A 17,992-nucleotide genomic window follows, 5' to 3' on the forward strand; every position below is an offset into this window, starting at 1 on the left:
GAGATGTACAGGTATGTATATGTGCGTGTGTGGACGTTTATGTATATACATGTGTATTTGGGTGGGTTGGACCATTTTTTTGTCTGTTTCCTTGCGCTACCTCGCTAATGCAGGAGACAGTGAGAGAGTATAATAAGTAAATATACATATATCTCCTTCCTGACATATGTTCAAGTTCTGTCCTGAGCAACAGGTTGGATTTAGAAATGGACATAAGTTGGACACATGTCAGCATGGCATATAGAATATGTATACTTGTACAGCATTTTTTTCTGACTCTCTTTCTATCATGATTATGTCATTTTTTATTAACCAGCTTTACTATATAATTTTGTTACCTTTAGTATAAGATTTTTTAGTTCATAGTTCATCATTTTCATTTTCTTTCTATGTTTTTTCCAGTCATATGTATGAATGGTCATAAGTTTTATACGTCATAAGTAGGGGATCAGGAGTCCCATCTATCTTAATGAGCCCTTTGCATCTCAGTAAGCTGGCCCTGTCCATTAGTTTGGACCATAGGTCACAGAGTGTAGCAATGTTGTGTGCTGAAAAGTTAAGTGGTATGTGCTCATTGTCTTTCTTATGATGGTTGCATCATCTTAAGATATGTTAAAATGGTGTTAATACCTTTGTGGTGATGGGTGATGTCCAGGTTATAGATGGAAGAGTCTGACTTGTTTTTCTGAGTGTGATTTCAAATGGATGTATTTCTAGTGGACTGCAGTTTGATACTGAGTTAGGGGGATGAGGTAGGAGGGATGATGTTTAGTGCTTGTCAGGGTACTTTGAAGTGTATTGATTTTGTCAGAGTATATTTGTTCGGGGTGGGGATCTGTGAGTGGAATTTACCAATGTGTGAGGCACAGGTAAACTTCTTATTTCTGCTTGAGGGTTGATGGTTAGTTATGGAGTGGTTTTGATGGATATGGGTCTAGTGTTGCTCCATAGAATTGAATGCTGAACATGATGAGTTGAGATTGTATTGTGAGGATCTTTTTTGATCATTAAGGTGTATAGTGTTTGTAGTTGTTAGGCAGCCAATGATTCTTCTGAGCGCATTAAGGTTTTCAGCTTTTATGTATTTGCTTTTTAGAGAATGAAAGACTAGGCAGGTAAGGCACACTGTAAAGTGGAGCAGATGAATTACTTGCAAAGGATGTTAAGGGATTCTTTTTCTTGTCCATACCTGGCACAAGTTAGTATTCTGAGGGCATTTAGTGTGTGTGTTGCTTTTGTGTTGATGTTATTGAAGTGGGGAGTGAATGTCATGTGTGTTTTATATAATTCCTAGAATGGCTGATGCTTCTTTCAATGGGAATGCAAGGTAAATGGAGGGTGTGAGTTGGATTCGCATCTGTCCGTGGTTAAAAGAGTGATTGAAGACTTCTCTGAAAATGCAGTCGTTCTGTTCTTAGTTGTTCCAGTTGTGTAATATAGTGATGTATGTTTGTTGTTGCTTTTGTGGTGTCAGGTATTGTGAGGTTGTCTTCATACGATAGATTATACTTCTTTTTTCATACATGTTTGCCATTTTCTGCATTAGTGAGGTAGTTTTAGGGACCAGTGAGGAGATGACCTCACTCATTCACATCCCCACTTTAGCTTTCATGTATAATGCACCAAAACCAGAGCCCCCTGTCCACAACCAGGCCCCATAGACCTTTCAGTTGTTTTCCCTGACTGCTTCATATACTCTGATTCAGTTCATTGAAAGATTGTTGACCACTTTACACCATATTGTTCTATTTTCCTTGGTGGTAGTTAGTGTTCTGATAATGTTAATATGTGTATATGAGAGAATATCATGTAACATATTTGATACCTAATATAGCCGGAGTTTTGCTTAGTGAGAATGATTGACCATTCAGGGTTACGGAAAGTTGCATATTGAATTCATGTTTATTAGGGGTAAATAGGGTGACACTGGATTTATCCAAGCATGCATACTTTCTGTTAAGAGTGAGTCAGTGTTCTAGTTGTAGAGTATAGTACTGCTTGTTAGGTGTTGCTTAGTCTATTAGAAAGTTGCTGTGATGTAATTGTGAGGGTGTCTGAATATAAGAGGACTTTCACACTGCATTTCTATAAAGGATCAGATCCCCAGCCAAAACATGCCAACAAACTCTTGCTGAGTGGCGTTCAACCCCCAGAGGAGCCCAATTCTTGCTTCCACATAGAACTTACCCATAAGTAGTTTTGTTATCAAGCAATGTTCCTAATGTGGTGGTCAGTCTTTGCTCATTGAGTAACTCTGGTGGGCATTTCTTTATTGTGGATTAACTTTTATGTAATCTGTTACAGTATATGCTCATTGCCTGCATTTTTGAATTTGGAGATTTTGTGGAAAATAAGTTTCCCCATAATGAAAAATTAGATGACCAGGGCATGTGAAGGTCTTGGGTAAACCATGGAAAGTTCTGTGGGACCTGGATGTGGAAAGGGAGCTGTGCTTTCAGTGCATTATTACATGACAGCTAGAGACTGAGTGTAAATGAATGTGACCTTTGTTGTCTTTTTCTAGCACTACCTCACACACATGAGGGGTGAGGGAGTTGTTATTTCATGTGTGGCGGGGTGGTGATGGGAATGAATAAAGGCAGACAGTATGAATTATGTACATGTGTATATATATATATATATATATATATATATATATATATATATATATATATATATATATATATATATATATATATTTTTTTTTTTTTTTTGCTTTGTCACTGTCTCCCGCATTTGTGAGGTAGCGCAAGGAAACAGACGAAAGAAATGGCACAACCCACCCCCATACACATCTATATACATACGTCCACACACGCAAATATACATACCTACACAGCTTTCCATGGTTTACCCCAGACGCTTCACATGCCTTGATTCAATCCACTGACAGCACGTCAACCCTGGTATACCACATCGCTCCAATTCACTCTATTCCTTACCCTCCTTTCACCCTCCTGCATGTTCAGGCCCCGATCACACAAAATCTTTTTCACTCCATCTTTCCACCTCCAATTTGGTCTCCCTTTTCTCCTCGTTCCCTCCACCTCCGACACATATATCCTCTTGGTCAATCTTTCCTCACTCATTCTCTCCATGTGCCCAAACCATTTCAAAACACCCTCTTCTGCTCTCTCAACCACGCTCTTTTTATTTCCACACATCTCTCTTACCCTTACGTTACTTACTCGATCAAACCACCTCACACCACACATTGTCCTCAAACATCTCATTTCCAGCACATCCATCCTCCTGCGCACAACTCTATCCATAGCCCACGCCTCGCAACCATACAACATTGTTGGAACCACTATTCCTTCAAACATAGCCATTTTTGCTTTCCGAGATAATGTTCTCGACTTCCACACATTCTTCAAGGCTCCCAGAATTTTCGCCCCCTCCCCCACCCTATGATCCACTTCCGCTTCCATGGTTCCATCCGCTGCCAGATCCACTCCCAGATATCTAAAACACTTCACTTCCTCCAGTTTTTCTCCATTCAAACTCACCTCCCAATTGACTTGACCCTCAACCCTACTGTAACTAATAACCTTGCTCTTATTCACATTTACTCTTAACTTTCTTCTTTCACACACTTTACCAAACTCAGTCACCAGCTTCTGCAGTTTCTCACATGAATCAGCCACCAGCGCTGTATCATCAGCGAACAACAACTGACTCACTTCCCAAGCTCTCTCATCCCCAACAGACTTCATACTTGCCCCTCTTTCCAAAACTCTTGCATTCACCTCCCTAACAACCTCATCCATAAACAAATTAAACAACCATGGAGACATCACACAGCCCTGCCGCAAACCTACATTCACTGAGAACCAATCACTTTCCTCTCTTCCTACACGTACACATGCCTTACATCCTCGATAAAAACTTTTCATTGCTTCTAACAACTTGCCTCCCACACCATATATTCTTAATACCTTCCACAGAGCATCTCTATCAACGCTATGATATGCCTTCTCCAGATCCATAAATGCTACATACAAATCTATTTGCTTTTCTAAGTATTTCTCACATACATTCTTCAAAGCAAACACCTGATCCACACATCCTCTACCACTTCTGAAACCACACTGCTCTTCCCCAATCTGATGCTCTGTACATGCCTTCACCCTCTCAATCAATACCCTCCCATATAATTTACCAGGAATACTCAAAAAACTTATACCTCTGTAATTTGAGCACTCACTCTTATCCCCTTTGCCTTTGTACAATGGCACTATGCACGCATTCCGCCAATCCTCAGGCACCTCACCATGAGTCATACATACATTAAATAACCTTACCAACCAGTCAACAATACAGTCACCCCCTTTTTTAATAAATTCCACTGCAATACCATCCAAACCTGCTGCCTTGCCGGCTTTCATCTTCCGCAAAGCTTTTACTACCTCTTCTCTGTTTACCAAATCATTTTCCCTAACCCTCTCACTTTGCACACCACCTCGACCAAAACACCCTATATCTGCCACTCTATCATCAAACACATTCAACAAACCTTCAAAATACTCACTCCATCTCCCTCTCACATCACCACTACTTGTTATCACCTCCCCATTTGCGCCCTTCACTGAAGTTCCCATTTGCTCCCTTGTCTCACGCACTTTATTTACCTCCTTCCAGAACATCTTTTTATTCTCCCTAAAATTTAATGATACTCTCTCACCCCAACTCTCATTTGCCCTTTTTTTCACCTCTTGCACCTTTCTCTTGACCTCCTGTCTCTTTCTTTTATACATCTCCCATTCAATATATATATATATATATATATATATATATATATATATATATATATATATATATATATATATATATATACACTCCCCTCCTTGTATTTTAACTTTCTAAAAGGGGAAACAGAAGGAGTCACGTGGGGAGTGCTCATCCTCCTCGAAGGCTCAGATTGGGGTGTCTAAATGTGTGTGGATGTAACCAAGATGAAAAAAAAGGAGAGATAGGTAGTATATTTGAGGAAAGGAACCTGGATGTTTTGGCTCTGAGTGAAATGAAGTTCAAGGGTAAAGGGGAAGAGTGGTTTGGGAATGTCTTGGGAGTAAAGTCAGGGGTTAGTGAGAGGACAAGAGCTAGGGAAGAGTAGCACTACTCCTGAAACAGGAGTGGTGGGAGTATGTGATAGAGTGTAAGAAAGTAAACACTAGATTGATATGGGTAAAACTGAAAGTTGATGGAGAGAGATGGGTGATTATTGGTGCATCTGCACCTGGGCATGAGAAGAAAGATCATGAGAGGCAAGTGCTTTGGGAGCAGCTGAATGAGTGTGTTAGTAGTTTTGATGCACGAGACCAGGTTATAGTGATAGGTGATTTGAATGCAAAGATGAGTAATGTGGCAGTTGAGGGAATAATTGGTATACATGGGGTGTTCAGTTTTGTAAATGGAAATGGTGAAGAGCTTGTAAATTTATGTGCTAAAAAAGGACTGGTGATTGGTAATACCTGGTATAAAAAGAGAGATATTCATAAATATGCATATGTAAATAGGAGAGATGGCCAGAGAGCGTTATTGGATTACGTGTTAATTGATAGGCGCGCGAAAGAGAGACTTTTGGATGTTAATGTGCTGAGAGGTGCAACTGGAAGGATGTCTGATCATTATCTTGTGGAGGCTAAGGTGAAGATTTGTAGAGGTTTTCAGAAAAGAAGAGAGAATGTTGGGGTGAAGAGAGTGGTGAGAGTAAGTGAGCTTGGGAAGAGGACTTCTGTGAGGAAGTACCAGGAGAGACTGAGTACAGAATGGAAAAAGGTGAGAACAGAGGAGGTAATGGGAGTGGGGAAGGAATGGGATGTATTTAGGGAAGCAGTAATGGCTTGTGCAAAAGATGCTTGTGGCATGAAAAGCGTGGGAGGTGGGCAGATTAGAAAGGGTAGTGAATGGTGGGATGAAGAAGTAAGATTATTAGTGAAAGAGAAGAGAGAGGCATTTGGACAATTTTTGCAGGGAAATAATGCAAATGAGTAGGAGATGTATAAAAGAAAGAGGCAGGAGGTCAAGAGAAAGGTGCAAGAGGTGAAAAAGAGGGCAAATGAGAGTTGGGGTGAGAGAGTATCATTAAATTTTAGGGAGAATAAAAAGATGTTCTGGAAGGAGGTAAAGTGCCTAAGACAAGGGAACAAATGGAAACTTCAGTGAAGGGGGCTAATGGGGAGGTGATAACAAGTAGTGGTGATGTGAGAAGGAGATGGAGTGAGTATTTTGAAGGTTTGTTGAATGTGTTTGATGATAGAGTGGCAGATATAGGGTGTTTTGGTCGATGTGGTGTGCAAAGTGAGAGGGTTAAGGAAAATAATTTGGTAAACAGAGAAGAGGTAGTAAAAGCTTTGCGGAAGATGAAAGCCGGCAAGGCAGCAGGTTTGGACTGTATTGCAGTGGAGTTCATTATAAAAGTAGGTGACTGTATTGTTGACTGGTTGGTAAGGTTATTTAATGTATGTATGACTCATGGTGAGGTGCCTGAGGATTAGTGGAATGCTTGCATAGTGCCATTGTACAAAGGCAAAGGGGATGAGAGTGAGTGCTCAAATTACAGAGGTATAAGATTGTGGAGTATTCCTGGTAAATTATATGGGAGGGTATTGATTGAGAGGGTGAAAGCATGTACAGAGCATCAGATTGGGGAAGATCAGTGTGGTTTCAGAAGTGGTAGAGGATGTGTGGATCAGGTGTTTGCTTTGAAGAATGTATGTGAGAAATACTTAGAAAAGCAAATGGATTTGTATGTAGCATTTATGGATCTGGAGGAGGCATATGATAGAGTTAATAGAGATGCTCTGTGGAAGGTATTAAGAATATATGGTGTAGGAGGCAAGTTGTTAGAAGTAGTGAAAAGTTTTTATCGAGGATGTAATGCCTGTGTACATGTAGGAAGAGAGGAAAGTGATTGGTTCTCAGTGAATGTAGGTTTGCAGCAGGGGTGTGTGATGTCTCCAAGGTTGTTTAATATGTTTATGGATGGGGTTGTTAGGTAGGTGAATGCAAGAGTTTTGGAAAGAGGGGCAAGTATGAAGTCTGTTGTGGATAAGAGGGCTTGGGAAGTGAGTCAGTTGTTGTTCGCTGATGATACAGCGCTGGTGGCTGATTCATGTGAGAAACTGCAGAAGCTGGTGACTGAGTTTGGTAAAGTATATGAAAGAAGAAAGTTAAGAGTAAATGTGAATAAGAGCAAGGTTATTAGGTACAGTAGGGTTGAGGGTCAAGTTAATTGGAAGGTAAGTTTGAATGGAGAAAAACTGGAGGAAGTGAAGTGTTTTAGATATCTGGGAGTGGATCTGGCAGCGGATGGAACCATGGAAGGGGAAGTGAATCATAGGGTGGGGGAGGGGGCGAAAATTCTGGGAGCCTTGAAGAATGTGTGGAAGTCGAGAACATTATCTCGGAAAGCAAAAATGGGTATGTTTGAAGGAATAGTGGTTCCAACAATGTTGTATGGTTGCGAGGCGTGGGCTATGGATAGAGTTGTGCGAAGGAGGGAGGATGTGCTGGAAATGAGATGTTTGAGGACAATATGTGGTGTGAGGTGGTTTGATCAAGTAAGTAATAATAGGATAAGAGAGATGTGCGGTAATAAAAAGAGTGTGGGTGAGAGAGCAGAAGAGGGTGTTTTGAAATGGTTTGGTCACATGCAGCGAATGAGTGAGGAAATATTGACCAAGAGGATATATGTGTCAGAAGTGGAGGGAACAAGGAGAAGTGGGAGACCAAATTGGAGGTGGAAAGATGGAGTGAAAAAGATTTTGAGTGATCGGGGCCTGAACATGCAGGAGGGTGAAAGGCGTGCAAGGAATAGAGTGAATTGGAACGATGTGGTATACTGGGGCCGATGTGCTGTCAATGTATTGAACCAGGGCATTTGAAGCATCTAGGGTAAACCATGGAAAGTTGTGTGGGGCCTGGATGTGGAAAGGGAGCTGTGGTTTCGGGCATTATTACATGACAGCTAGAGACTGAGTGTGAACGAATTGGGCCTTTGTTGTCTTTCCTAGCGCTACCTCGCACACATGAGGGGGGAGGGGATTTTTATTCCATGTGTGGCGCGGTGGCAATGGGAATGAATAAAGGCAGACAGTATGAATTATGTACATGTGTATATATGTATACGTCTGTATGTGTATATATATGTATACATTGAGATGCATATATATGTATATTTGCATGTGTGGACGTGTATGTATATACATGTGTATGTGGGTGGGTTGGGCCATTCTTTCGTCTGTTTCCTTGCGATACCTCGCTAACGCAAGAGACAGCGACAAAGCAAAATAAATAAATAAATAAATATATAAATATATACGTTGAGATGTATAGGTATGTATATTTGCGTGTGTGGACGTGTATGTACATACATGTGTATATGGGTGGGTTGGGCCATTCTTTTGTCTGTTTCCTTGCGCTACTTTACTAACGCGGGTGACAGCGACAAAGCAAAATAAATAAAAAATAAATGAATATTCTTCTGCAATAAAGTAGAATAGATGTCATGAAAGACAGAGACATGGAATTTGACAATTTTTGTATTTCCATATGTAGTTTAATGTTTTGTGGCAGACCAGTAGATGGAACATTAGTGGTAGTGTGTTTTCTAAGAACTATCAGAAGAAATGAAGCCACAAGTAGAAACAGCTATTTTTTTTGGTACTTTATTAACTTTTACTACTATACTTCTATATAAGGAATTGGTATCAGTGGTCAGTCATTTTCTGTGTTCAGTTTTCACAGTTATCTCACTTGTAGCCAGTAACGTAGGTTATTATGTAACTAGGGATTTTCATTACCAAAGTGTACCACCAAGGAATTGGTCATAAAATGGTTTTTTATTTGGTTTATGATTCAAATGAAAGAGGTGTAGTAGTTACTGAAAACATGCACTGATTAGTTTGATATAGTTTATTTTTATATATATATTTTTTTTTTTTTTTGCTTTGTCGCTGTCTCCCACGTTTGCGAGGTAGCGCAAGGAAACAGACGAAAGAAATGGCCCAACCCACCCCCATACACATATATATACATACGTCCACACACGCAAATATACATACCTACACAGCTTTCCATGGTTTACCCCAGACGCTTCACATGCCCTGATTCAATCCACTGACAGCACGTCAACCCCGGTATACCACATCTATTCAATTCACTCTATTCCTTGCCCTCCTTTCACCCTCCTGCATGTTCAGGCCCCAATCACACAAAATCTTTTTCACTCCATCTTTGCACCTCCAATTTGGTCTCCCACTTCTCCTCGTTCCCTCCACCTCCGACACATATATCCTCTTGGTCAATCTTTCCTCACTCATTCTCTCCATGTGCCCAAACCATTTCAAAACACCCTCTTCTGCTCTCTCAATCACGCTCTTTTTATTTCCACACATCTCTCTTACCCTTACGTTGCTTACTCGATCAAACCACCTCACACCACACATTGTCCTCAAACATCTCATTTCCAGCACATCCATCCTCCTGCGCACAACTCTATCCATAGCCCACGCCTCGCAACCATACAACATTGTTGGAACCACTATTCCTTCAAACATATCCATTTTTGCTTTCCGAGATAATGTTCTCGACCTCCACACATTCTTCAAGGCTCCCAGGATTTTCACCCCCTCCCCCACCCTATGATCCACTTCCGCTTCCATGGTTCCATCCGCTGCCAGATCCACTCCCAGATATCTAAAACACTTTACTTCCTCCAGTTTTTCTCCATTCAAACTTACCTCCCAATTGACCTGACCCTCAACCCTACTGTACCTAATTACCTTGCTCTTATTCACATTTACTCTTAACTTTCTTCTTTCACACACTTTACCAAACTCAGTCACCAGCTTCTGCAGTTTCTCACATGAATCAGCCACCAGCGCTGTATCATCAGCGAACAACAACTGACTCACTTCCCAAGCTCTCTCATCCCCAACAGACTTCATACTTGCCCCTCTTTCCAAAACTCTTGCATTCACCTACCTAACAACCTCATCCATAAACAAATTAAACAACCATGGAGACATCACACAGCCCTGCCGCAAACCTACATTCACTGAGAACCAATCACTTTCCTCTCTTCCTACACGTACACATGCCTTACATCCTCGATAAAAACTTTTCATTGCTTCTAACAACTTGCCTTCCACACCATATATTCTTAATACCTTCCACAGAGCATCTCTATCAACGCTATGATATGCCTTCTCCAGATCCATAAATGTTACATACAAATCTATTTGCTTTTCTAAGTATTTCTCACATACATTCTTCAAAGCAAACACCTGATCCACACATCCTCTACCACTTCTGAAACCACACTGCTCTTCCCCAATCTGATGCTCTGTACATGCCTTCACCCTCTCAATCAATACCCTCCCATATAATTTACCAGGAATACTCAACAAACTTATACCTCTGTAATTTGAGCACTCACTCTTATCCCCTTTGCCTTTGTACAAAGGCACTATGCACGCATTCCGCCAATCCTCAGGCACCTCACCATGAGTCGTACATACATTAAATTACCTTACCAACCAGTCAATAATAGTTTTATATTATTATTATTTATTATACTTTGTCGCTGTCTCCCGCGTTTGCGAGGTAGCGCAAGGAAACAGACGAAAGAAATGGCCCAACCCCCCCCCATACACATGTATATACATATGTCCACACACGCAAATATACATACCTACACAGCTTTCCATGGTTTACCCCAGACGCTTCACATGCCCTGCTTCAATCCACTGACAGCACGTCAACCCCGGTATACCACATCGCTCCAATTCACTCTATTCCTTGCCCTCCTTTCACCCTCCTGCATGTTCAGGCCCCGATCACACAAAATCTTTTTCACTCCATCTTTCCACCTCCAATTTGGTCTCCCTCTTCTCCTTGTTCCCTCCACCTCCGACACATATATCCTCTTGGTCAATCTTTCCTCACTCATCCTCTCCATGTGCCCAAACCACTTCAAAACACCCTCTTCTGCTCTCTCAACCACGCTCTTTTTATTTCCACACATCTCTCTTACCCTTACGTTACTCACTCGATCAAACCACCTCACACCACACATTGTCCTCAAACATCTCATTTCCAGCACATCTATCCTCCTGCGCACAACTCTATCCATAGCCCACGCCTCGCAACCATACAACATTGTTGGAACCACTATTCCTTCAAACATACCCATTTTTGCTTTCCGAGATAATGTTCTCGACTTCCACACATTCTTCAAGGCCCCCAGGATTTTCGCCCCCTTCCCCACCTTATGATCCACTTCCGCTTCCATGGTTCCATCCGCTGCCAGATCCACTCCCAGATATCTAAAAACACTTCACTTCCTCCAGTTTTTCTCCATTCAAACTCACCTCCCAATTGACTTGACCCTCAACCCTACTGTACCTAATAATGATTTTATATATTCTTATGTTTGATAGGAATGTTTTTTCTAATCTTTTATGTTTTTATATTAGGGGTAATATGAAAATTTATTTACTCCATGTTGTGCTTATGTAGTATTCAATGATCTTAATCTTCCTGACTTCATGCACAGCAGAGAGAAGAAGCCCAGCAATGTATAATGGAAAATGGGATTGATAGCATCAAGGCAACATCAAGTGGAAGTAGATCATCAGGATGTCCCATGGCAGGTGGAAGCCTTGCTGCAGCTCTTGCTCTCAACACAAATAAAGAAGGTATGAAAATTTATAGGGAAAAGCAATGAATCAAGACAGGAGATGGACAGATTTGGGGAGAAAGTGTTAAAGATTATTACAGTGAAAAGCATGTCAAGTGGCATTGAGTTTAAGAGGACTTGATCAGATAGATATACATTGATTTTGTTGTGTAGAAGGAGTCATATCAAGACAGTGGTGTGTCATGGGAGTTGCACAGTTGTTCAGGGACTATGGTGATGGAGATGTACAGATATACAAGAACCATGGTGTCCAGAGAGAGATGTTCAGATGTGAAGGATCATGGTTTCTGGAAGGAGTTAAGTAGATGTGAAATGTGGTCTTTGGGAGTAAATGTGTAGGAAATATTTTTAGAGACTATGACATCTGCAGAGAAAGATTCAGAATTTTCTTTTATCAAATCAGGGTGCTTGAGGGTTGTTGTAAAGATATGCATGAATTAAGGTTGTTGTATATGGTTATAGAGATGGTTATGGGCCAGGGAGTTTAGAGGTAGTCGTGTGGGTATTTAATATTTGCTTCGAATTTGGGAAAGTGTTGAATATATGATTGCTGTTTATATTTTACAAGAAGACAGTTTTGCACTTGTGTTGCCTTGTCTTCTTAACCTTGTATATGTGTACCATGTCTTTACTCCTATGTATGTATGCACCGACACACACACACACACACACACACACACACACACACACACACACACACACACATGGATTAGTAAGCACTTTCTTTTATAACATTATTTAGTTTATTAATGGTATGGTATACTGTAAGTGTGCTTTAGGTTCATTTTTTAGGATACAGGAACCTCTCAATTTACATGATGATTCTGTTTTTGAAAATGGTTGAATGAGTCAAATAATATAAGGTATGGAGATTAGAGAGTTTCATTATTAATAAGGCAGTACCAAATAGTATACCAGTGAAAAACCACAGTATGCACATACCAGAAATCATAAAATACTATAATATACATACTGAACGTCAATAGCAGTTCTCATCAATTTAACCACTGTATCAATAAGCTTCAATGTCTTAGCAAGGTAATTAGGTACAGTAGGGGTGAGGGTCAAGTCAATTGGGAGGTAAGTTTGAATGGAGAAAAACTGGAGGAAGTAAAGTGTTTTAGATATCTTGGAGTGGATCTGGCAGCGGATGGAACCATGGAAGCGGAAGTGGATCATAGGGTGGGGGAGGGGGTGAAAATCCTGGGAGCCTTGAAGAATGTGTGGAAGTCAAGAACATTATCTTGGAAAGCAAAAATGGGTATGTTTGAAGGAATAGTGGTTCCAACAATGTTGTATGGTTGCGAGGTGTGGGCTATGGATAGAGTTGTGCGCAGGAGGATGGATGTGCTGGAAATGAGATGTTTGAGGACAATGTGTGGTGTGAGGTGGTTTGATCGAGTAAGTAACATAAGGGTAAGAGAGATGTGTGGAAATAAAAAGAGCGTGGTTGAGAGAGCAGAAGAGGGTGTTTTGAAATGGTTTGGGCACATGGAGAGAATGAGTGAGGAAAGATTGACCAAGAGGATATATGTGTCGGAGGTGGAGGGAACGAGGAGAAGTGGGAGACCAAATTGGAGGTGGAAAGATGGAGTGAAAAAGATTTTGTGTGATCGGGGCCTGAACATGCAGGAGGGTGAAAGGAGGGCAAGGAATAGAGTGAATTGGATCGATGTGGTATACCGGGGTTGACGTGCTGTCAGTGGATTGAATCAGGGCATGTGAAGCGTCTGGGGTAAATCATGGAAAGCTGTGTAGGTATGTATATTTGCGTGTGTGGACGTATGTATATACATGTGTATGGGGGTGGGTTGGGCCATTTCTTTCATCTGTTTCCTTGCGCTACCTCGCAAACGCGGGAGACAGCGGCAAAAAAAAAAGAAAAGAAAAAAAACATACTGAACGATGAAATCACTGATAAGAATGGAAAATGACAAACTGAATTCCAATGCTTTCATTCTCTGCTACTGTTCGTGAATTGCTTGCTGGTGCTGATGGAGAGGGAGGAAGTAAATGGAAGTTACTGGGGAAGAAGTTCATATGCGTCAGATGACATAGTTGTGAAAGGTAGTGTGATGGTCAAGTAAGCTCATATATTACATGAATAGTTATTGATGGTGCGACCTCCTTACAAGTGTCATTTTTCTTCAGAAAGAACTCTATGATTGTCTGTTTAGCCTTTTAGCTCTGTCCTGTGTTTGGGTCATCCTTGTCCAGTGTGGCAAGAGCCAGGTTAGCATGGTGAACTGTTTCAGCTAACCTTTTTGCTAGTAAGAGAACACAATTGCACTTGGTGTATGAGCCATGTGCTCAACATTTATTTCATTCTTTCCAAAATTGAACTCCAGGAATATGAGGTCTTAGATGCACTGATTAATGTTCTAATCTTGGCACTCTCCTTGATCTTCCCTACGCTGTCATGAATAATCCATAAAGTAGATATATTAAGTCCAAGGGCACACTTGATGATAGCTGTTCATTCACCTCTTTCATAATGTTTGAGCACTTCCATTTTAACCTTATTAGTGATGGCTTAATACTTATTAGCATCATTAGTACTGGAAGAACTTAAAAGACATTTTGGTAGCATGATGCAAGGGGCAAAATGTGCGATATATAGTATAGTGCAGGACAAAATAGTGTAGCACTCCATGGCTGTATCTCTGGTATGCATATGCGTGGTTTTCACGTGGCACTGGCATTAGCACACCACTGCACTACCAGCTCACTGACGACCACATTATTTCTAACATGAGCTTCTGTAAACTGAAGTAGAGGTGTAAATGTACTGTGTATATCATTCTAAAAATGGCTTCAATCAAATTTGCATAATATAGAGGTCAATGTACTTATGTATATATGTGTAATATTTTTTTTTTATTTGCTTTGTCGCTATCTCCCGCATTAGCAAGGCAGCACAAGGAAACAAACAAAAGAATGGCCCAACCCACCCACATACAAATGTATATACATACACGTCCACACACGCAAATATACATACCTATACATCTCAGCGTATACATGTATATACACACACAGACATATACATATATACACATGTGCATAATTCATACTGTCTGCCTTTATTCATTCCCATCGCCACCCCACCACACATGAAATGACAACCCCCTCCCCCCTGCATGTGCGCGAGGTAGCGCTAGGAAAAGACATAAAAGCCACATTCGTTCACACTCAGTCTCTAGCTGTCATGTATAATGCTTTGAAACCACAGCTCCCTTTCCACATCCAGGCCCCACAGAACTTTCCATGGTTTACCCCAGACACTTCACATGCCCTGGTTCAATCCATTGACAGCACGTCGACCCCGGTATACCACATCATTCCAATTCACTCTATTCCTTGCCCTCCTTTCACCCCCCTGCATGTTCAGGCCCCGATCACACAAAATCTTTTTCACTCCATCTTTCCACCTCCAATTTGGTCTCCCACTTCTCCTCGTTCCCTCCACCTCCGGCACATATATCCTCTTGGTCAATCTTTCCTCACTCATTCTCTCCACGTGCCCAAACCATTTCAAAACACCCTCTTCTGCTCTCTCAACCACACTCTTTTTATTTCCACACATCTCTCTTACCCTTACGTTACTTACTCGATCAAACCACCTCACACCACACATTGTCCTCAAACATCTCATTTCCAGCACATCCATCCTCCTGCGCACAACTCTATCCATAGCCCACGCCTCGCAACCATACAACATTGTTGGAACCACTATTCCTTCAAACATACCCATTTTTGCTTTCCGAGATAATGTTCTCGACTTCCACACATTTTTGCTTTCTGAGATAATGTTCTGGACTTCCACACATTCTTCAACGCTCCCAGAACTTTTGCCCCCTCCCCCACACTATAATTCACTTCCGCTTCCATGGCTCCATCCACTGCCAAATCCACTCCCAGATATCTAAAACACTTTACTTCCTCCAGTTTTTCTCCATTCAAACTTACCTCCCAATTGACTTGTCCCTCAACCCTACTGTACCTAATAACCTTGCTCTTATTCACATTTACTCTTGGCTTTCTTCTTTCACACACTTTACCAAACTCAGTCACCAGCTTCTGCAGTTTCTCACATGAATCAGCCACCAGTGCTGTATCATCAGCGAACAACAACTGACTCACTTCCCAAGCTCTCTCATCCACAACAGACTGCATACTTGCCCCTCTTTCCAAAACTCTTGCATTCACCTCCCTAACAACCCCATCCATAAACAAATTAAACAACCATGGAGACATCACACACCCCTGCCGCAAAGCAACATTCACTGAGAACCAATCACTTTCCTCTGTTCCTACATGTACACATGCCTTACATCCTCGATGAAAACTTCTCTGCTTCTAACAACTTGCCCCCCATTGCCCTTCCATATTCATTTATGTATTATACTTGATAGCCATCTCCCATGTCAGTGAGGTAGTGCTAGAAAACAGATGAAAGAAAGGCCCAGCCACTCATATACTCACATATATACGTACACGCACATACACATACATATACATACATATACATATCAACGTATACACATATACATACATATACATACACATACACAGACATATACTTATAAACACATGTACATATTCATACTTGCTTCCCTTCATCATTCCTGGCACCATCTTGTACCACAGGAAACAGTTTTGCTATCCCCAGCATCAGCAAGGTACTTCCAGGAAAACAGATGAAAAAGGCCAGATTTATTCTAACTCAGTCTCTAGCTGCCATGTGTAATGCACCAAAACTGCAGCTTCATAGTCACATCCAGGCCTCACCGACCTTTCTATGGTTTACCCTAGACATTCACATTCCCTGGTTCAGTGTATTGACAGCATGCTGACCCCAGTATACCACATTGTTCCAGTTCACTCTATTCCTTACATGCCTCTCACCCTCCTGCATGTTTAGGCCCCAATCACTCAAAATTTTCTTCACTCCATCCTTCCTTTCCAGTTTGGACACTTGGTTCCCCCTTTTATCCCTCCACTTCTGACACATATATCCACTTTGTCAACCTTTCCTTACTCATTCTCTCCATATGTTCAAACCATTTCAGCATACCCTCTTATGCTCTGTCAAGTACACTCTTTTTATTGCCACACATCTTTCTTACCTTTTCATTACTTTCTTGATCATACCACCTCACACCACATATTGTCCTCACTCACCTCATTTCCAACACATCCAACCTCATCTGCACACCTTTACTTATAGCCCATATCTTGCATCCGCATAACATTCTTAGGACTACTATTCCTTTGAATATACACATTTTTCCCCTCCCAAATAATGTTCTGTTTCCACTCATTCTTCAGTGTTACCAGAACAATTTCCCCCTCCCCCACCCTGTGACCCACTTCTGCTTCCATTGTTCATTTGTTGCCATGTCTACTCCCATATATCTAAAACACTTCACTTCATCCAATTTTTCTCCATATATATCATTAATTCATCTTTATCATACATGATCACCATTTCCTGCATCAGCGAGGTAGTGCCAGGTAACAAAGAATAGCTCATCCACTCATATACACATGTATATTCATAAACTTCCATACACATGCATATACATACATATACGTGTTGGAAAGGATCACAGTTTTGTGTGTGATCAAGGATATTCTTTTGAGTCCACAAGGAAAATGAAACACGATAAGTTCCTGAGTGCACTTTCGTGTAATAATCATATCATCAGGGGAGACACAAGAGAGAAATATAACAGTCAGTTGATATACAACGAAGAGACATAGCTAAGACGCCATTTGTTATATCAACTGACTGTTATATTTCTCTCTTGTGTCTCCCCTGATGATGTGATTATTACACGAAAGTGCACTCGGGAACTTATCGTGTTTCATTTTCCCCATGGACTCATAGGAATACATATACATATAAACATATACACATACACAAATACATACATATACATGTAGAGACATATACATGTATACAAATGTACATATTCATACTTGCTTGCCTTCATCCATTTTTGGCACTACCCCTCCACACAGGAAACAGCATCACTATCCTCTGCTTCAGTGAGGTAGCACCAGGAAAACAGACAAAAAAGGCCACATTCGTTCACACTCAAGTCTTTAGCTGTCATGTGTAATGCACTGAAACCACAGATCCCTATCCACATTCAGGCCCCACACACCTTTCCATGGTTTATCCCAGATGTTTCTCATGTCCTGGGGTTGTTAGGGAGATGAGTGCAAGAGTTTTGGAGAGAGGGGCAAGTAGGCACTCCATTCTGGATGAGAGGGCTT

At 41.1% G+C, this 17,992-nt stretch overlaps 1 protein-coding gene across 2 annotated transcripts in view; it reads left to right on the forward strand.

Moving 5' to 3' along the window:
* pasha (partner of drosha) overlaps positions 1-17,992 on the forward strand; it is a 458,101-nt gene that overhangs the window by 125,538 nt on the left and 314,571 nt on the right. The window contains exon 4 of one of the 2 annotated variants that reach the window (XM_071679815.1): positions 11,567-11,705. In XM_071679815.1, coding sequence (XP_071535916.1) covers positions 11,567-11,705 — 139 coding nt within the window. Of the gene's footprint in view, positions 1-11,563; positions 11,706-17,992 lie in introns of both variants that reach the window. The other variant, XM_071679814.1, reaches the window with a different exon arrangement.

The sequence above is a fragment of the Panulirus ornatus genome, chromosome 30, assembly GCF_036320965.1.
Source record: "Panulirus ornatus isolate Po-2019 chromosome 30, ASM3632096v1, whole genome shotgun sequence".
Taxonomy (NCBI): domain Eukaryota; kingdom Metazoa; phylum Arthropoda; class Malacostraca; order Decapoda; family Palinuridae; genus Panulirus; species Panulirus ornatus.